Consider the following 22,219-nt stretch of genomic DNA (forward strand, 5'->3'; position numbering starts at 1 on the left):
AAATCTTAGTGTTCATCTCTACTTTCGTTTTTAATATTTCTTCCGACTTTTACTTAAGCGAACGAACGATATCATTGCATAAATGTTAAATACATACGTGTGCCTAAGGTTACTGAGATATTGAGAAATAAGATTGATAATCTTTTTAGTAAAAATGCACTCCAAATTGTTACGATCTTCTTGAACAGAATCAAATCGATCCGCAATCGGTTATGAACATCACTTACGAGGAATTTGAGAAGATAAGTTTGGACAATCTATCTATTTGATTGTTGTGAGATTTGAATATGTTGTTTCCCTTGAAAAGAAGAATTTAATGCATCTAAGATCTTTATATTTGGATGGTTAGATTGAGAGTTATGATAAAAAAGTGACCAAAGGTCTGAAAACATCGGATGGATGCAGGTGATGGAAAGTGAATGAAACTATGGCTATGGTTAGGGTTGATAGTACGGTAGTTGTGATAGGTTAAGGGCAGTGAGTGAGTGAGATAGATGAAGGGGGAGGAGAGGACTGACCCCTAGGGTTGAGAGAGGCGCGGTTGGACGAGGAGGAAGGGCGACGGTGGCGATAATTATAGCCGGGTTGAGCTTGTCTTAAGGAGGGAGGACGTACAAGAGAGAATGAAAGAGATGGGGTTAGGGTAGGGGTGTAAATGAGTCGAGCCTGAGCATAGCCATCACTCTAGCTCAGATTCGGCTCAAAATTAATTTAAGCCTTATAATTGTGCTTATGCTTAGCTAACTCAACTTTGAGCTAAGCTCGAGCCCAAGTCAAGCTCGAACCTAAAATGAGCTTATTATTAAGCCTTATTCAAATCGAGCTGAGCCACAACCTATTAAGCTGAAGTCTAAAATGTTAACCCGTGTAACTAGAACAAAAGCTAATCAATTTGAAGGTCCCAGCGGAGGAGGCTTACTAAAGATCGGAGGAGGAGGAGGCCGAGCTTATCGTCGGTGGAGGAGGAGGAGGCTTGCCAATAGTTAGAAGAGGAGGAAGAGGAGGCTTGCCGATAGTGGATGAGGAGGATGACGAGGCGGCGATTTGAGGAGAGCGTGACTACATGAATTGAGCTTTGAGAATTTGGGGGAATTAGGGTTTAGGGATTTACACTTTGGGTTTTATAGCGAGCCTATGAAGCCGAGCCTGAGCGAGCCGGCTTCAACTCAGGCTTGGCTCGAAATGAATTTCAACCCTAAAATTTAGGCTGATGCTTGACTCGTCTTAAGATTTTTATTAGACAAGACATATAGTTTTAAGACAATACTACCAAATGATCAAAATAGGCACCGTGCTTTGGTACGAGACTTTCTGAAATGAATAGATTAAAACAATAAATACTGAGTGGTAAAATATATTTAAGGTAATAAGATAACTAGGAAAGTTTGGTTCAACTACCACTCTACCGGTCTAACGTAGATTTAGATCTAAAATTTGTCTTCTTTAGGTTCGGATGTCAGCTATCCGACCCTAATCAATCGAACCCGACCCGTTTACCGCACCAGCGTTAGCAAATAGCAAGTCGATTTATTGGCAGGCTGGCACGAAAAAGGTTGCAGATTCATCTTCCACTTGCTCTACTGTAGCTCGAAGAAGCTATTTTCCCTTTTTACCCCCCTTGCTCGTCGTCCGTTTCCCGGGGGCATTTTGGGGATTTTAAAGCCCGGTGCGGACTGCGGGAGAAGGGAACTGAAGACTCCCTCCTCCAATCCCCTTCCTCTCGGATCACATCCAGAGAAAACGTAGGGCTTCGGCGTCGAGCTTTCTTCTGGTAATCGCTCGCCTTCTGATCTGATAACTTTGGGATCCCACAGTATTATTTGATCTGGAATTTGGTTCGTATGCTATTGTTCTTTGGAGTATTAGGGGTTACGTGGGGTTGTTTCGTCGGATTTATAGCTTCCGTGAATTGGAGTTTTAGGGTTTTCCCGTTAAAGATGCTGGTTTTGTGGCGATTGGTTGTTTAGGGCTTTTGTAAGTGCTAGGTTTTGATATGGATTTATATTAGTTAGTGCGTCCAGAGTAGGGTTTATTTTTTTTAATCATTTCGGGTGATTACATATGGTTTGATAGTTTGGTTTTGTTTGTGTTCTGGGGATGGGTAGCAGATGTATAGGGAATTTGGATGAGGTTTTTGGTGGGTTGCATTCTTAGCTTACCTATCTGTTGTTCTTAAGCTATAATTAGTGTTTACTGCGCTTAATGTATGACGAGTAATTTGATGTTTCTGCTGGATTTTCTTCGTGTTCTTTGTCATTTATAAACAACTAGGTCTAGGTTATTCGAGGCTCTATTGTAGATGGTTTACATTTTTATATATGCGTTGCAGCATCTGTCAACGGTATCTATATATATTTACAACTTAAGTTCATCATAGTTTTTCCTTTTTATTTTTGTATACTCTATTGCAGTCTCATTATCTCTCTCTCTAGATTTTCCTCCACTTTGTCATTTGTTTACCTTGTTTTATGTGGTTCTTTGTTTCTGATGTATAGACATTAGCCATATTAGAATTTTGATGTTTCTTGGAAATTTTGTGTTTATCTCTTTGAGCCGCTGCTGCTATTGTGCTTCAAACTATTGACTCAGTTTGTTTGTTTAGACCTAGCCCGGAAAGAGGCCTATTCAGTTTGGGAATTGCTATGGGTCCCATGGGGCTCGCTACCATAACTAGCCAAATCCAGTGAACTTTCCTCCAAAATGAGGGCATGGAACCATAAAAAGAAGGGAATCCAAAGTCCAAAAATCTGCAGTGGGAATATGAACGCAAAGTTACACTCAATTTGGGAGAGGCTGTCTCTATGACTTGAACTCATGATCTCTTAGTTCTAAAGGGCAAGTCATTTTGTCCTCACGTGGAATCCATGGATTTATCTTTATAAGTATTGTTTAGGCTAGAACATGTTGATGCTTATGGAGAGAGAATTAGCATGTTGAAGATGTTCATCAATATTGTCTCCTAACTGTATGAGGATTTAAGCAAATGAGGGGTTACCAAAACCCTTCATATTTATTCAAAGTCAAAGAATAAAGGGGAAGTGTGGCAAAGATATAGGAAGATCTTGGGTGTCATCCACTTGATAGTAGGGGCATTATGTATAGTTCTTTACCAAAGTTGTTTCTTGGACAGTACTTTACAAGCATGATATGATGATATCCATTAAAGTAATTGGCTTTAATCAAGTTCAATTTATAATTGTGTACACAAAGAGAACTGTGCTTACAATGGTGAGACATCGGTCAGTAGGGGCGATTAATTTTTTATTCTTTTAATGGATTTTGCAGGAAGGAAATTGGGAGGGACCATGAAGAAATAAAACACATTTGATTTGGGAAATATCTAGAGTGTATGTTGGGTGAAAGTGAAACCGTATTGTGGTGGCAATATTAGTATGCCCCTGCACCTTGGATCTTAAATTTATTGATGCAACTTTCATATGACTTACAGTACACTGAAATGATGTACTAAGATGGTACACTGAAATGATGTACTAAGATGAGTTTTGAGATAACCATTTAATTAACAGAGAATTACTCACAGATAGCAAGGGGGGTTTCCATGACATCCTATCTAGAATCAACAGTTTAGATTTTCACCTCCGTCATCTTGTAATTCCTCTGTTCTTGTTATGTCTTTATCTTTGATGTTGATTCTATTTGGTTTATTGTAGCTTGCTTGTATAAAAACATTTTTTGTTCTACATGTCCTCCCTTTTTGGCTTCTAATATTGTCATCATCTTCATAATCTCACAGTTAATTACTAGATTTTGCAATTGTTTACTTCTTAATTACTTGTTTTAACCATGAGCTGCAGCAAGAAGTTCCATTAATTTCATCTTCGGTTTATTCTTTTGTTGATTATGTTTTATTAATTAGCTAACGTGCTATTAGTAATGACATATAACCAAGGGTTTATGTACTGAATAACTCTTCAATCATCTTCATTTCCATTCATTTTATGCTCTGCTCGAGTTAGGTTCTTTTTTAAATCGAGATTGGGTTGGACTGCTGTAGATCTATTCTTTTGTCAATTAACATACACACTAATTAGGAATGCTATACTATCCCTTTTTGTCAATTTTTATATATTTGATGATACTGATTAAATGCTCATCATTAGTGTGCGTTATCTTAAACTTGAAATTTATAAGTTGCTAAAATAGCGGGATCTGTCAGTTGGATGTCTAGTTTTCTTAATCTATACGAGGTCCTTGGTTGAGTGGACATGACCAGTACGCCAGATGGTTTCATATTAATAGAAGAAACTTAGGAGAAGCTATAAGATTAGAAAGTGTTGCAGACTTGCAGGTACTAGCTAAAGAGATAATGATGTTTTAGATTTGCTGGGTGCAAGTAGTTTTAATGCACTTTAATCATAAAGGTGTGATATTACAACCTTGGGATTGTGCAGATACTAACATCAAGTGTCTATAGTCTTTTACTGATTCTCTTTCAGAAGTTTACCTCGCATACTGATACTGACCTGGAACAGAATTATGACCTATAGAGGTTGATTCCGATTGAGATCAAAAGGGTTTGGACAACAATAGATTTCAGGATGCAAGTTAATCAACTGAGGATGATCATGCCCATTTTATTATCAGTGTACATTGTACAGTGTACAGGTTATAAACCTTTCTTCTTGTCTGCTGTATACAATGTAGATTGGTTTTGATAGCTTACTTTCATTATGTATTCATGTCTGGTTCAGAAAATTCATTGTGAGTTTATTATTTTGTTATCATGCTTTTCTATGAAATTGTTGATGAAGTTGTGCACTATCTTGAATGTCATAGAAAAGTGCACTTGTGCAGTTGAGGTGTCCAAATATAGTTAGTGCAGTCATCAGTTAATAGTAATACTAAATTGTTGTTTAATTGACTTATTATCATTTTCTACCGTCATGGTACAATAGAAATGGCATTGCTATTCAGCATTCAACAAGTTATTGAAATATGATGCTTCCATCTTCATTTGATTGTGCCTCTCTTAGTATGTTGAAACATAAATCTTGCGTCTTTATTTGCTTGTGCTTTTTTAGTCTATTGAAATATAATGCTTGCCTCCTCTTCATTTGATTTGTGCCTCTTGCTTTCACTCATTTTATCCAACTCACTTCTTTGTTGGAAATGTTTCACCACATGTTCTTTTTCTGCCCTGTCTCTTAGTTTGTATCTATATTGACCTTTTCCAGGTGAATTAGTGTCTCTCTGCACTATAAAAGTTATTTAGAAATGGCAGATGGTCATGAAACTGACAAGAACATTGAAATATGGAAGATTAAGAAGCTGATCAAGGCTCTGGAATCTGCAAGAGGTAATGGCACTAGCATGATCTCTCTCATAATGCCCCCACGTGATCAAGTTTCTCGAGTCACTAAGATGTTGGGTGATGAATATGGTACTGCTTCAAACATAAAAAGTAGAGTCAATCGGCAATCTGTTTTGGCAGCCATAACCTCAGCGCAGCAGAGGTTGAAACTTTATAATAAGGTTCCTCCCAATGGACTGGTTCTGTATACTGGAACTATTGTTACTGACGATGGAAAAGAGAAGAAGGTAACCATCGATTTTGAGCCTTTCAAGCCCATTAATGCATCACTCTATCTTTGCGACAACAAGTTCCACACAGAGGCTTTGAATGAGCTTTTGGAATCTGATGACAAGTTTGGATTCATAGTTATGGATGGAAATGGAACCCTTTTCGGGACACTGAGTGGCAATACACGTGAGGTGCTTCACAAATTTACTGTTGATCTTCCAAAGAAGCATGGAAGAGGAGGACAATCAGCACTTCGATTTGCTCGGCTTCGTATGGAGAAGCGTCATAACTACGTTCGGAAGACAGCTGAGCTTGCCACCCAGTTCTTCATAAATCCAGCCACAAGCCAGCCTAATGTAGCTGGACTAATTCTTGCTGGTTCTGCTGATTTTAAAACAGAGTTGAGCCAATCAGACATGTTTGATCCTCGCCTTCAGGCGAAAATACTTAATGTAGTTGATGTTTCTTATGGGGGAGAAAATGGTTTCAACCAGGCTATTGAATTGTCAGCCGAGATATTATCAAATGTAAAGTTTATACAAGAAAAGCGATTGATAGGCAAGTATTTTGAGGAAATAAGCCAAGACACAGGGAAATATGTGTTTGGTGTCGATGACACTCTTAAAACTCTTGAAATGGGTGCGGTCGAGACCTTGATTGTATGGGAAAATCTTGATATAAATAGATACGTATTAAAGAACAGTGCCACTGGAGAGATTATAATAAAGCATTTCAACAAGGAACAAGAAGCTGACCAGAGTAACTTCCGTGATCCATCAACCAATGCTGAATTAGAGGTGCAGGATAAAACCTCTCTGCTGGAGTGGTTTGCCAATGAATACAAACGCTTTGGTTGCACTCTTGAGTTTGTTACCAATAAATCCCAAGAAGGATCACAGTTCTGTAGAGGATTTGGTGGCATCGGTGGTATCTTGCGCTATCAGCTTGATATAAGGTCACTTGATGAGCTGTCTGATGATGGAGAAGTGTACGAGGATTCTGATTAGCAATTAGCCAAACAACTGTCAGAGCTGGCCGAAGGAAAGCTTGTTACAGCTATGATTGCCCAGGTTCCACCTGTAATGTTAGATTACCTCATAAGCTATTAAGGGTCTGTAGTAATTTTCTTTCTGTGTTACCATCAATCTCTAGTTACATGCAACATTTGAGAGAATTGCTTTTTGCCTGACAATGTGGTTTTCTTGTTTCAGGTGCAGAGAATAGTTGGATGAGAGTCAAAATTTTAGCAGCCAGCTTGACATATGACATGGAAGAGCTTTCATTCTTTGTGGCTGAAACAACCTTTGCAGCTTCCGGTATATGCTGCTTAATGTCTTTGCCACCATATCAAAGTTATGGGGGGTATCTTGACTTGTCTTTTTATAAGTCCAAATACTTGCAGTTACTCGAATTTCGTGTGTGCTTTAATACGTTAATCAAGCATGATGCTACTTGAAATTGTGTTGTCTAATTCAATGTTGGCTGATTTGGGAGTTTTATTTATCAGTTTTGGTATGATTTTCTTCTACACTTTTGGGGTTGAGGTACATGGACCAGTGTTACATGGGACATGATATTCCCATTTCAGTACATCAAGAAATGCTTACATGTACTGAGGAATTTCTGCGGATACATGAGAGAGTTAATTGTAATGTTTGTAGCATTTTCTGTTTGAAGTTATTTTCTTTTTATTTGAAGAAAAGAGATGAGAGAGTGGGAACATTATGGAAAGGGGCCAAACTCTTGACTTTCAAGCTCTGGAATCAGATATCTCGACTACCAGAATATTGAGAGACTTCCACATTTCTCCAAATGTTATGATTGTGAAATGCGTTATTATTTGGAGGAGGTAGTTTTAACTTTTAAGCATTCAAGTCATCTTTTGAACTAAAAAGATAATACTTGAATTTCTTAGTCACCTTTGGGTTGCAAATTGATCAATTTTTAATAGGTCATGCAGTCCTACTTGTGAACACCAAATATCTATTCAGAGGATATAGCTGCTCCTATCTACTCATGGGGAAATTCAATGTCAAACAGGTTTGACTGAGGAATTTTTCTGAGAGAAGTGAGCTTGGCCCAGTTTTATGTTTTCATTAAGGTTGACAGAGCAACAACACTTATATTTTTTTCTTCTTACACTTGTTTAGAGGTGGTTTTTATCTCATTCCTTGAATTTTTTTTAATATGTAATGATAGAGGAGTATTTTTAGTCTATGAAAGTTAAGAAAGGGTGGGAATCCAACTACTTGTCAACTATTTGTGAAAATCTCTTCAAAGACAGACTAGGCAGGAAAGAGGGAGTGAACTCCTCCACTATGGAAGGAAAGGTCCTTCCATTGCGCTTCTACCAAAGAAACCACCAAAAGAGTTCTTAGGAGGGAGCTTATTGATGACCTCCTCGAGGAGGATCAATGCTCATCCCCCAAGTGCTTCAGCTTCATGAAGGAGAACACCCAGTAAGTAAGAGGTGGTGAAGAGATAGATTCCAACGCATCGTTGCAAAGCAAGCAACACAAGAGCCCTGACGGCACTATGGATTCTGTTTGAGAGTCTCGCACTATTGGAAGATTTTAACATTACAAGACTGACTTCTTCCGTAGGGTGTTCGCCCGCTCCTTGCATCAATACTGTTGCTTGTATAATTTTTTTTACCTTTCTTTCTTATCATTCATGAAAGGTTAGATATAGACCGACAAAGAGACAAATCTCATAATATAGAGGCATTTGAGCGCCATTAAGCTTTACTCATACCATCTAGTCTAAAATTGCCATGTGTGTAGCTGAACTATTAAATGAGACATGCTCCAATTCAACTACATCGTTGAACTATTAACCTAGTCGAGTTATTGAACTAAGCCGCTGAGCCACCAAATAATTTTCTCCATTATTTAGGATTAGAATCAATCTCATAACCTCCTTAGTATGATAAAAAAATAAAATAAAACCTACGGACTCTACTATAATTTGTTGGTGCTTGTATAGCTTTCGAGCAATAGATTTTACTTTCTTCAGTTTCCCAATTTTAGGAGAAAAATGATTTACTACATGTGCGATGGCTTTTGTACCCTTGGGCGGGCGAGAACCTTAGGAACCCTATGATTCTTTATTCATAAAGGAAGAAGTAGAGGGCATAATTAGATGGACTTCGTCTACCTTAATACCAGAATCGATAAATTAAAAAAAAAAAAAACGTTCAACAAATTAACACAAACTACTCTTTCATATTTTTCTCAGAAAAAGGGAGAACAGCTTATACATTTACAGGGAGTGTGTTTGTAATGCTATTACTTCAACTTCCAAATATATTTAATTAAAGTTATGTACATGAAGAAAACAAAATATTCAAACACACACACAAGTTGATGTAAAACCTGTACAATGTTACTATCATTTCTCTGTATGTTAGTGAAGTTTATACATCATAGACAGGCATGCGTTCGCTGATGATGAGACGGCATATGGGGCACTTCTTACACTTCTCAGAGCATGGCCTACATGAAATGGCAAGACAAACTTCAAATAGCAATCCGTAGTCCCACAATGCCAAAAAGGGTAATAAAAGTAAAAGATATCTATCCCTACTCGTGATGATACAGATACAGCAAAAGGAAAGTTTCTTGTAACAAATATATATACACACACACACACACACACACACACACATATATATGTATAGAAGAGGAGGAAAGCACAAATATAGAACCATACTTGCAAAGAGTGCGGTGCCGGCAGGGGAGGAGGACCACACTTATCTCTTCCACACAGCAAATCCTACAGAGAACTTTCTCCTGCAATGAAACAATATCATTGAAAGCACCAGAAACTGAGTTCAATATCCAAAGACCTGGATAAATAAGTTAGCTGCACTAACAAAGACAAGTTGGAGATCTTATGAGATCAAATATGAAAACAAATGCATATACAAAAATATATTCAAAGAGGCAGACTTCAGCTATTATCAGAACTTCAGGACTGGAGAAAGAATGCTTATGGGATGCATTCTACTGTATAGAACAATGAAAGAGTTATTTAATCCCAGAGTAGCTTATGGGCTTGACTATCATGGTTCAGGTTCAGGTTCAGATTCATATTGAAGGCTTTTTAAATTTTGCAATTCTACTACTGAAATCTTAAAAATCCAAAGCACACAACTGGTGGAATTTGACAACTCCAATGAAAATCTATCTAAACAAACTCGCACTCACTACCTAAAAAAGAAACATTACTATCTAACTTAAGAATAATGCATGGTTTACAAAGAGTAAGAAAAGCAGTGTATGACTCTACTCATTGAATGCTTTGAATGAAGTGCTTCATTATTTTAAAAAAAAATGGTTAATGTATGCCACAGCCTATACATAAAAACACAATGTGAGTTTAGAATAATGATTAATTTACATTTTTTGAATATTTCAAACAATAATACCCAACCATTTTGAGGTTAATCCCTGAATAGAGATAATCTGAATCTGACTCTGACCTTTTCTAACCCTACAATTAGACCAAAAGTCAAAGTTAGGTATCAAATGTGTGATGCCCCCATCCTGGGAACTACTATCAAGAAAACTTGGTGTGATATTCTAAATATACAGTCATCGATTTATGACGGATGTCAGAAGGAAATTGACTATGGACCACATTCATAGGATCAGATTATCTCTTACAAAAAAAAAATAGCAAACTAACATAAAACTTCAGGTACTGAGCTAAGAAATTCCACAGAGTCCATAAAACTTGAGAAATAAACTTCATATCTCACAGCTGAGATTATAACAGATCTAACTATGGTTTGAAGTGTTAGCAGAAAGCATTTATTGGCGACTTGCCAGGATGATTAACACCAGCCAGTGTAGTGCCAGAAGCTAAAGACCTGTGTGACCAGCAAACATTGCAGCCAGTAAGGGGCATAAAAATGCATGGCCCTGATCTGCAGGTCCTAAACCCTGCTGTCATGGCTCACAGGTTAGGGGCTTAAGCTGCCAGTAGGATATATGCTTAGACCTGCAGTCTTAAGCACTGACTAGTGACAGTCACTCGGGCTTAATCCCACGAACTTTTCAAGCTGCATGGGCCATATGCTTCCCTGAAACATAGTTGGCGCCATGTGAAACTTACTTCTTCATGCAACAATATGAGTCACGATTAAATATCACACCTTGACCAGGTTTTCCCTGGGGTGTCACATGTCGTGCTGATGACACCTAAACACTATCTTATTTGATTGCTCATTTATATTACTTCAAAGAATAACTTTCACCATACATTTTGAAGCCTCTCGTACTCTTGCTTGGTACACTTTGTAATTTCTGTTTGTTCTCCCAAAGCAGCTTGTAGCCTCCAAACCTGTTGTTACATTATGAAAACTTGAATAAAAAGGCAAAGGTTCTATGTAGATTGTTAATAGCTAAGTCAGATGAAAAACTTGTTAATAGCTAAGTCAGATGAAAAACATGCCAAACCTTCTTGCGAACTTAAAGTATAAAGGGAGTAGAAGGTCACATGTACCTCCTCAGCGAGATCTCTCTTAGGCATTTTCTTTACCACCTCAGGTGGATAACCGCAAAAAGTATTATACCTGCCAATTGCATTGAATAATCAATAGACAGTCCCAATCTTCTAATACTTCCATGGCATGAAAAAGAGAGGAAGCTATATAAAAGGACGGAGCATACTAGAAGCAGAAATACAGAAGAAAAGATCAGCTTTTCTTCGTCTACAAGGCAAACAGAAACTAGTCAATCCAAAGCATCTATAAAAGAGAAAGAGTATAGAAGTGGTTATTAAAAGTAATCCATTTCTAAATGCGAGATGAATAGCTTGGAAGTTCTGGAATATCTAGTCAAAATACAACTTATCTATGGGATATTTACAGAAAAAAGCCCTGAGATTTTAGTAATAATAAAATTGGGCTCTTGAAACTGAACGTGTTCAATTTTTATATTAGATACATACATTTTTAGAATAAAATGCACACAATTTATATAAGAGATGTGCACAAAAGCCCATTTTACTATTTTAAAAATTAATGAATTTTTTTGTGCACAAGGGCCCTTATCTATATCTCACTTCTTAATTTTCTCTTTACATGCAAGTGTTGGTTCTAAACACTGGTTCTGTTGACTAAGCATTGTCTGTGTCGGATCTAGGAACAGAAGTTTGGTAGCTGCGGGTCTGCAGTGCAACTTATGCATTATAATATCTAACTGAACTTTATAGGTTGCTTATGATTTAGAGTTTCAGCTAAAAGCCTGAAACCAATCTACTTTGCCACATGCCAACTGGACCAGTCATCCATCGTGCTGATTTCCTGAATAATCGGACCCTTCCACAACCAACATGGAAATCCTTGGCTGTCCTAGTTCACAAATTTTAGATCCTAGATGACGTGTTTATTGATCAAGACCCAAAAGACATTCAAAATATGGAAAAAAAGAAAAAGAAAAAGTAATTAAGTGTCAAGAATCTAAATATACGTAAATACAATCTTGCTGGAAAACCTAAAATAAAACGAGCAATCAGTCACAAGAATACATCTTCTATAGAGAAGAAAAAGAAAAGCTTTAAATATTCATCATGCTTACTAGAAACTCAGGAAGGCAAGCTGTAAATTGTGAAAACAATCTTTTGTGAAAGAAATAGTTAACAATCATTGTACATGTTTTGAATTATTAGATACTCTTGTCATAGGCTTCAAGAATCACTAAATCAATTCACTTGGTAATCGCCATTTCTAGAATTACAACATCAGGCAAAGAACCAACTTGTGCAATGTTATTTATTAGAAAACAAAGATTTTTGTCATTGCCTGTATTTAGTATTATGAATCTCTAGTGGAAGCACAAAACCTGCCCATGTTAGAGAGGTTGGCCTTGAACTTGGAAGATGAAAAATAAGCCAACATAAATGCAACTCACTGGAAACCATATCCAGATATGTAAACCTATTTTTGGTAACCTGGCATATTTATTACTACATGTGGATGTAAATGGAGTGTTGGATACCCGGTGGCTTCAGCATAAAACAGGCGAGCTTGTTCTTCTTTGCTTCCTTCATCAATGGACCACCAACCTAGAAGTCTGCAATATAGAATATGACAGCACAGAAAAGAAACAATCATGATGATTCCAACTGATGAGAACAGATAATTTGGCTTACACAAATTACTACCTTGAACCATGATGTAAGAAGGCAAAGCAATCCTGAGTTTTTGACGAAATCATGAGATATCTACTGCTAACTGGTCCAGTTCGTAGTAAAAGAACAAGCTTCTCCACCAATCTTGAAACAGAAAATAGGATACCAGCACCTTGTAAAAGAAACAACGGCGAAAAAAGGGCCAATATTGGAATAAATTGAGCACTAGGTGGTGTTCCCTGAAAGATAGTATTCAAGAATTAGGTTATATTCCACTGTACGCACTACACACATATGCATTAATGATTAGCAGGTTAGCATGTGGGTCTAACTTCAAGCAAAACTAGAAATAGAGTAGAATAAGGCAACATGACAAGGTCGATTGAACTTATAGTCACAGAATAATAATTGCGACATCAAATGGGCATCAATATGGCAAAGCATTGTGCAGACTTCTCTATTAATGTATTATTGGTCCTGTAAAGAGTGCACTTAGTTTGAAGATTTAATGCCTTCTTTTGCTATATGTTGTACTTAAAACTATCATTTTGAGTGCCATGGAATTGGCATTAATTAAAAGTCTACCACTTGGAGATGTCCAAGACAAAAGTTTGCTACATTATACTAAACTGAACTAGGGAATATGTACAAATAAAGAAACAACTTGGTACTGACTGAAAAATATCCCTCTCATTCCTTCTAAAATAGAAAAATAATCTACACCAGATATCTCAACGGGGAAATTTCAATCCTATTGAAATACAGTAATATAATAAGATAAACATTTGTTGCATTGAATCTTTCACAGGAGAACATATGCATATACTTATTATTGCTAAAATCTTCTAGTAGTGTTAATGTGATATATTGATATTAGCATATATTTGAGTCTCAAAGATTATGTGGTTTCATTTATCAAAGTTTTCCATTTTTTTCTCTATCATCTGTAAGCCAGCATTCCTCTTGCCAGAACTTGCTTTGTTAGGAGTCGCATATGTTGGCGGCCATAAATTGAGAAATACTGAAATAATCCAATTACAATTGATAATAACTTCAATCTCTAAGATATGTTAAATTTAGTTCAGATATATAATCTTAATATTTCATCAGCTTCTCCGCAAGCCTATCGAACCTCTAGCAAATAATATGTTTGATATATGTCATGACCGATGTGCATGGTAAAGAAAGATCATTTCACCACATAAATGAAAAGAAACCCATGTTAACTGATAATAATAATAATGTTCATGTGTCAAAATGCAGTTGCCATCTAACATGTTCTGTCTAGTACTAAACAAAATAAGACAGCTCTTTACAAGTTTGCATACCTCTAAGCGCATGCAAAGCAAAACCTGGAAAATTATGAACGGAATTTTCATTATATGACCTCCAATGTCCTGCAGGCCACAAACTTTTTCCTGCTCATGATCCTCTAGTGATGAGAGGATCAAACCACTCTCCCAGTCACGGTACCTAATTGCAGTAGAGGACGAGCTGGCCTCTCCATGATGAGGCCGCCTATGAATCATTGGATTAAACCACTTCGTACAAACTAGAAAAGCAAAACATTCTGCAATTCTGTATATTAAATAAAATATGTCAAACAATGTACAATAGACATGATATGCACAAACTTTATCTATAAGAAAGTAGATGCATGTTACCCAAAATTTAAGAACAAATCCCACCAGCTCAAAGCACTTATATCGCCTGCAGTATGTAGCAATCAGCCATTAGAAAGTTGTTCAAAATTCTAACTTTGTACACTAATATTTTGATATCAGACACAGGTAATTATATTATTTCAACAAGCAAATTTCCTTCTTTATTAATAAGTGATAATCATTAATCAAGAATTATAAGCTAACAGCTAATGACATTTCATCAATAGAAACCAATAATATCTTATTATTATAACTAATTAATGATGTCATCCAATGTTTGAACTATGAAACAAGAGTGCTTAGTGTGAACATAGATTGCATGGATGTATTTAATAGAATTGTTGTTACCAACACATGGGATGTGATAGTGCACCTTTAGCCTCACAATGATTAAATCCCCCAAAGAGGTATCAATTACCCAATTGTCAACTATGGAAATTCAATCAGCATTAGATGCACCCATCTGAAAATGAAATAGATAATGCATGTTATATTCTAGCAAATCCTGTCCTGCTGCAATATTTGAAGGATTTTCTGCTGCAAACGGCCTTCCCTCTTTTGAAACCTTACAGGAAAAACAGGCCGAGGGTTGGTAACCACACATTTCTAAACCAGATTAGTAAGACCAAACACTAAATCCTCCTTGTTGAACCTCCTTTCAGAATTTCATCTCAGCACTAACATTCTGATTGCTGAAACTTTGCTTTTCAAACCATATGCTTCTTTCATGATCGCACCTTTCAATTTTTTCTTTAACCAAGGCTGCTCTAGGGATTTCAAACATTAAAAACATTACCTTTCTATCTAATTTAGATTTATATGCAGCAGAAATTCACAAGAAAATGGTTATGACATTTCAAACAAGAAAAGTTTGAGGATCTGTACAAACGTACCACCATGCTACATCAGTCAACATAGGACACAAGGATATCTTCTTGTACACTGCTGAGCAGATAAATTTCATGACACAAAAGACATGAATTATTGATTACTCAAATAGAGATGGTCATTGACATAAGAACCTAGTGTAGACTGAGTACATCTTAGATAAGTAGATTTAGGTATATATGCCCATTAACAGCTAAATGCAAATCTTCCTACTACATTACATCTTCCACTAATTTGATAGGGAAAATTCTTATTAAAGGCTCCTAAGATCTATCATGGATATAAAATATGATAAACATTCTGTCTAACTCATCTACAGTCCCAAGTTAAGATGTAGTGCTCTTTCTATGCAAAATGTTCATTCTTTCCTTCTCGGTCATATTTTCACACATCTAAGAACACTACTTTCTACCAAATTCATTGTTTGGTGTTGGACACCTTATTGAGTAAATATTTTTCTTAGAATCTACCTTTTATTCATATAGATAGAGCTTTTCAATCTTAGTCTTTATAAGCTAGTCAAAGCATCATTAACAAGGAATGTAAACATAAAAATGCATTCAAGAACAAGTTCACAAAAGTAAAGGACTATTGCAGAAAAAGGGAGTTAGCTAAAGTGTATCAAGAGACAGAATTACTATTCTACCAACACGCTAACATGAGTCTGAACAACCAGTGGTACATGCTGATGTGGGTGCAAGAGCTTACAAACCAATGGTATGTTCCGATTTTCACAATATTAAGTCTATATTAATCTGCTAACGTAACCAGCTAACCACTTAGATGTTGCACAGAAAGAACACGATTGGGTCTATATTAAGCATCAAATATTTCATCTCAAGTTTATATATGCACCAAAAAGGTTTCAAATACTTAGAATGTCCTAAAATTCTCATCTGTCCCAATACACTCCAAATGGACTTGTGACGAAAAATGCCTGCTTGAAAAAAGCTTGTTTTTCTATTTTATTTGAAAATGCAGGACCAAGAAAGTGGTACTGCGAATAGCATAAGCTCCCACCAACACCACAGCAGGGGAATCAGTAATTGTATCCCGTTCCATGTTAACTTAATGGAGGATTTGAAAAATGAAAGGCCTTAAGTAAATAACCCTCATTGAAGTAAGATCTTCATAAACATAAGACAAACAGAAAATGATAGTTATGACATCTAAAGAAAAGAAATAAAAGCACCTTTGTGTAATATAACTTCTAAAACTTAGATAGTAAATTTACCATCCATCTTAAGAACTGTCAATGATGTCGCAGCTATAAGGAACACCATAGAGATCGCAACCCAGAGGTGCTGAGACACAAGTTTTAGCAAAGTAGACATAAGTTTCAATGATTATAAAAACAGAGAACATAAGCAAGAATTGGATAGCTTTATCATCAAATTCTGCAGTCAGAGAAATAAAAGGTGTCTAAATCCAATAAAACATGCATACTCGTCAAACATATTCATGATAAAACTGATAAAATATTGTTAGCTTGTTTATAATCAGGAAGGCTACCTCACAGAGATATGAAAAGAAGTGTAAATAACTAAATATCACAAGAGGTTTCTGAAATTTAGAATAACAGCAGATAATGAGTAAAACCTTATGATGCACAATTTTGATATGTCAAAGAAGCCTCCAGCAATAAATATTACATCAATATGACATATTAGCTGGTCATTTGTTTTAGATGCCCTAGAATCTAGATTTCAATATCCAGACTATACATATCTTACTTGTATCTGATATCTCGTTGGTTGAGATGAAGAGATGACCCTGAGATTGAAATTACGGAAGAAAACTTAGAGATAACTGAGTATTTGCTATTAAGAAGGGGCCAGAGTCTGAAAGGGTCCAATTTGCAGATCCGTGCCCAGTATGCAGTAGGTTACAGATACTATGCATACTTGCACCAGACCAGTTAATAATTTTTAAATTTATACTTAGATAACTGATATTATCTATAAGTTGCATTGGATAACTGATCATTTCTCAAATGTCATATAAACCTTCTAATAATTGGTTAAGTTAGGTTCAGTGAAGCTTATCCAGGACAACAAACCTTCTTCGCCCCATGACTAGCCTTGCTGCTTCATAGATCCTTTTGACTAAATTCTACATAGCTGGGTGATCTATACTTCCTATTCAAACCTATTTCACTGGATGGAAAAGCACACGAATTACCCAAGGAACCTCAGACTCAGTGCAGGTAGCACAACTGATTCACCACACCTGCATTCTCTATTACAACCTGAAGGTCATCATGTCTTATTATCTTGACATTTTACCATGATACATATAATTTAGTTCTAGAATGATATTCTATTAATTTTTGAAATATTTAGGCTAGAGATATATGGTTGGGTTTTATCCATTAGTTAACAACTTAAATTTGAGAAAAGATGTAAGTATGAAACCTCATTTCATTTAAAGAAATTGCTGTTTGTTGGAAATCAATACTGCTGATGAGATTCTTTTCTGATAAAACCTTGATGAACTTTTAGAGCATTTGCATATCGTGATCATTCACTAGACTAGTAAGGGGTGAGCTCATTATTCATATTACATATTGCATGAGGAGAACTATACATGAACCAGTAACATTGACCATATATGTTCTTGGATAGAATTAAGATGCAGAAAACAAAAAACTGAGCTTTACAAAAGTTTGAAACCAAAGCCATATATACAGTCCAAATTTATTAAAAACAATAATTCATTTTGAATATCACTTCATGAATTATCATTAAAGAACATATATGACCACCCTGTTAGAAGTTATTCACAATTATCAAATTTTAGAAAAGATAAAAGTAAATAAGTATAGTAGAAATCAACAAATTGAGATTTGAGAGAACATGTGCTCATTGCTAGCAAATCAAACAACTGAAATAAACTTACAGGAAGTGTTTCCCATATTGCTTCTTCACAACTTTCTTCATCTCCAGGCATCAAAGTCTTACACATTCTGAAAAGTTGAAATAAATTATTTGGAAGTTAGATGGTAACAGTTATATAGTAAAAACCATGCTAATTGGATTGAAGGGTGTTTTTTCTTCTCTTTCAGTTCAATATTTTGGGGCAGTTGTCCTTTAAAAGGACATTTTCATGAAAAAGAGATGTCATTTAGTACATTATGCCTCTTGAATGATGAAGTAAGAAGATTTATGCCCCAGTAATAGGTTTTACAATTTTATCACGTCCACAATGAAGTGGAAAGTTGAAAACCAAATAGCAAATAGTCGACAATAAAAAGGTGAAAATTATACATATATATAAATATAAATGGTGAATTAACAAGATTTATGCCCTCATTATAGGTTTCCCAATTTTTTCATCTTCACAATGAAGTGGAAAGTTGAAAACCAAATAACAAATATTCATCAATAAAAAGGTGAAAATTATATACACACACACAAACACACACATATATATAGTCGACAATAAAAAGGTGAAAATTATACACACACACACACATATATATGCTAATTGAAATTCAAGTTTTAAAGCTTCAGCTGAAAAAGTATTTTGTAATCAGAGTTCTAGCTAAAAATGCAAATATGTAATCCTACCGACTCAGGCTATTTACTCTTCCTCCTTGAGAAGACTTAAATCAAAATATATGTACAAAAATAATCCATGACATACTGAATATTATTGTTATAAATTAGAAAATAAAGAAACTATAAAACTCATTATTGATCAAACAAAAACCACTTCACCAAGCAAGAACAAGAAAATTGTGTGACATGTTTCAATCTTCTGCTGAGTTATTGAACACAAGTAATAGGCGTAATTTAGCTATTTCTACCACATCTAAGCATGAAAAGAAGAAGAATGTCATAGAATAGTTCTCTGATAAATTAAGAACTAACTTCTTGTGCAGTTAGGATTAAGTACCTGAAATTGTCAACAAGAATGATTATTTCAAAAGCCAACAGCGGAAGGAAAACAATCTTTAAGTTAACTGCAGGGTCATCCCCAACTGCACATGAAAACTTAAAAGAGAATGAGGAATGAGCAAGAAAAACTAAATCCACCCTACTGTGTAGTAAATTTATCATTAGATAAAGATTGTTTAGTCAAAAGTTCATGTGCAGTACATAAATGATATGGCAGCAAAGAAGTGTAATAAAGAACTAGATGAAATATGAAAATAGTAAACCAACTTGTCCTGCATCTCCATGACTTACCACTAATACATTGGAGATATATACAAAGAAGCAGCTCAAATGCAACTAGCAACGGTGTCGCAACAACGGCATGACAAGGTGCCCACTGTATGTTGATACAGATGACAAAGGCATAAACAATGAATCCACAATAATTGCAGATGAACAAAATTACAAGAGAAGTAACAATATGGTTCTGAATAATCATGCACTTGGATAGAAGAGTAATCAAATCATACATGACGACCATGAGGTAATGATGGAGCTGGTAGGGAGAATCTTCCTCGCGCAACAACAGCATGAAATAGCCAAAGTGGGACAAAAATTATCCTGCATAGTTAGAAAAGAAGTACATTGGCATAAACAAGCTATTATTTGTTCGCATGTCTACATAGAAAAGAAAAAACAATCAAATAAACTCATGTATTATCAAATCAAATTTTTCTACATTGCCAGTGTGAGAATATACAAAACCAAACATACTTGTATCAACATTAGATCTGAAGTAACAAATTTATCACATAGATTCATATTCCATTTCAGAAATGCATGACAAGATCTGAACAGCACCACCACCTCCAATGGATCGGTGAAGAGGGCCACATACTGCAATACCAATTGACAACTTCTTTTCCTTTAAACCAACTAGGCATGAGCGACACAACCATTGTTGTGCACCAGAGCTCAAACATTCGGCACATAGGGCCCAACCAGACACTAATGCTCACTGCGCAGTAATTCTACTAAATGATGCTGCTATGTTACCAACCCGAAATCTCATTCACACCCCCCTAACCGACTGAGCTCAATCCCATTGACAAAGAAACCTTAGCCTCTTGAATATTTAGCAAAGATTTCACCTTTCAGTTCAACAGAACAAAGCGTCAAACTGGAAAAATTCTCACAATAACAATTCCTAAGTTCACCTCAAGGATCAGTCGAGGTCAATTGTCTTAGAGGTGCTCAATTCATCGAAAAGAAGAGAAAAATCACAGCTTTCCCCAACGAAATTAACCATGTTACAAAACAAATTCAAAGAAAGCCGAGCGAAATCAGATCAAAAGCATGTCTAACTCACCACCAAGAATAAGAAGTGCGGCGGTCGATCTTAAGGGCAAGAAACAAGGTGAAGCAAAACAGCACGCCGTGCGCCGCCACCGCCTGGGCCGACTTCCCCACCCCCGCCCACGTCATCGCCCGCCGCCGCTGCATTATAACCCCCTTTCCCCACCTTCTATCCCCTTCTATCCCCCCTTTTGCACTTCGGACGACGACGGATAAGGACAGCAACAAGGGGGCCGGGTAAGGCACCAGAGCACGGAAATTGAAGCGGAGAACGCGACGTTATATTAGGAGAGCTTTGCTTTCACGCAAAGAGGAGTGCGCTCGAGAGGGGGGAAATGGTGCGCTCGACCTCGTAGTGGGGCCTACCGAGAGGGCAGGTGGTGTCTGGTCACCGGCGAAGCGCGTTAAAGTGTCGGTGCGTCGCTTCGTGGCGGCGTCGTGGGACGTTAGATGATGGTGTGGCCCCCAAGAATGCGCTGATCTTATGCAAGAGAATTAATACTATGCCTTCAAAACGCTCTTTGATATGCATCATCTTGTTACATGGAGATAAACTCTTACTAATAAATAAGATGATGCCACGTCATCTTTTTTCTAAAATATTTATAAAGGTATTTGTTCGCATATCACTACTCGATGCAAAATATAATTTGATTTTTTTTAATGACACAATAACCTAATAAGTACTCAATTATTTGATTATGACTTAAATAATTTATTTATAAACTCATTTAATAAATAAATTTTATTTGTTAATTAATATTCGAGAGCTATGTAAGTCTACATCTTCCTATCCTTATACATCCAACTTATCACCGTAACCGTTATGACTCTCATCTAACGACATTATAGTTGTTCATCTACGCCAACCGAATAACATGCATAATTATCTAAAATCCTAAGACTATGAACTCAAGAATGTGTTAATATCATAGAGTCATGATTCCTTTATAAGAGCACAGGAAAATGGAGATCGTTGCATGCCCAAGGATATATATATATATATATATATAAAAAGTGTGCATTTAAGCCATGCATAATTGTTGAAGCGGTAATCAATCCAATCCAACCTGCCATGCAAGTAATTAATCAACTAAGCCACAAACGCAATACGTTTCATCTCGCCACCTCGCACCAGTATATACAATTGCACCTTTAATATACCAAGAAGAAGAAGAAGAAGAAGATAGAGAGAGAGAGAGAGAGAAGAAGAGAGAGAGAGAGAGAGAGAGAGAGAGAGAAGAAGAAGAAGAGAGAAGAGAGAGAGTGGGGATGAAGGCAGTAGTAGTGGGGTTATTGGTGATGTGCATGGTGGTGGTGAGCAATAGGTGCAGCAAGGGGGTGGAGGCGTGGGAATGGCCGGACTGGCATTGGTGTTTCCCGGAATGCCTCCTCCGGAAGAACTGCTTCTACGTCTCCACCGTCGTCTGTAATCTCAAAGACTCTCACTACGACAACTTCTTTTCCTGCATCAACGTCGCCTTGGACTACTGCAGCTTAGCCAAGGGCTTCTTCCCTGTTAACAAAATCGAGGAAGACGGATTGAGGTAAGTATATTTCTATCTATCTATCTATTGATCCTGCAACTCTCTCTCTCTCTCTCTCTCTTTTATATTACTATCAGAGGCGAAGATAATAAGACTTCATGTTTCTTTAATTTATGCAAATTATAATCCACTAATGTCATGACTCGGTGTACTTCTCGTAGTGATTTTTGGAAATACGATGTTGCTCATTAAGTCCTAAAGGATGGA

General features: G+C 36.5%; 2 protein-coding genes across 7 annotated transcripts; one reads left to right on the top strand and one right to left on the bottom strand.

Annotated features, from left to right (window-relative positions):
• Positions 1 to 1,583: 1,583 nt before the first annotated feature.
• Positions 1,584 to 7,270, top strand: LOC140773464 (eukaryotic peptide chain release factor subunit 1-3-like). 6 transcript variants are annotated; one of them, XM_073116035.1, is made up of 4 exons: positions 1,584 to 1,771; positions 2,603 to 2,835; positions 5,196 to 6,653; positions 6,754 to 7,262. In XM_073116035.1, the coding sequence occupies exon 3, from the start codon at positions 5,236 to 5,238 to the stop codon at positions 6,547 to 6,549; it is 1,314 nt and encodes a 437-aa protein (XP_072972136.1). In that variant the 5' UTR covers positions 1,584 to 1,771; positions 2,603 to 2,835; positions 5,196 to 5,235; the 3' UTR covers positions 6,550 to 6,653; positions 6,754 to 7,262. The 6 variants fall into 6 exon arrangements, with proteins under 6 accessions (XP_072972136.1, XP_072972138.1, XP_072972134.1 ...); XM_073116033.1 differs by lacking the exon at positions 2,603 to 2,835 and adding an exon at positions 3,286 to 3,390 and having other exon boundaries at positions 1,585 to 1,771; XM_073116034.1 differs by lacking the exon at positions 2,603 to 2,835 and adding an exon at positions 4,494 to 4,626 and having other exon boundaries at positions 1,585 to 1,771.
• Positions 7,271 to 8,746: 1,476 nt separating this feature from the next.
• Positions 8,747 to 20,770, bottom strand: LOC140773349 (uncharacterized). Its single transcript, XM_073115849.1, has 14 exons — positions 20,479 to 20,770; positions 19,640 to 19,730; positions 19,422 to 19,506; positions 19,129 to 19,213; positions 18,130 to 18,196; positions 16,466 to 16,535; positions 14,344 to 14,389; positions 14,008 to 14,257; positions 12,713 to 12,918; positions 12,547 to 12,621; positions 11,051 to 11,120; positions 10,808 to 10,888; positions 9,254 to 9,333; positions 8,747 to 9,036 (listed from the first exon to the last, which is right to left on the bottom strand). The coding sequence occupies exons 1-14, from the start codon at positions 20,610 to 20,612 to the stop codon at positions 8,958 to 8,960; spliced, it is 1,419 nt and encodes a 472-aa protein (XP_072971950.1). The 5' UTR covers positions 20,613 to 20,770; the 3' UTR covers positions 8,747 to 8,957.
• Between the last annotated feature and the right edge of the window lie 1,449 nt (positions 20,771 to 22,219).

This window comes from Typha angustifolia, chromosome 13, assembly GCF_048772165.1.
Source record: "Typha angustifolia cultivar Huaian chromosome 13, ASM4877216v1, whole genome shotgun sequence".
Lineage (NCBI taxonomy): Eukaryota > Viridiplantae > Streptophyta > Magnoliopsida > Poales > Typhaceae > Typha > Typha angustifolia.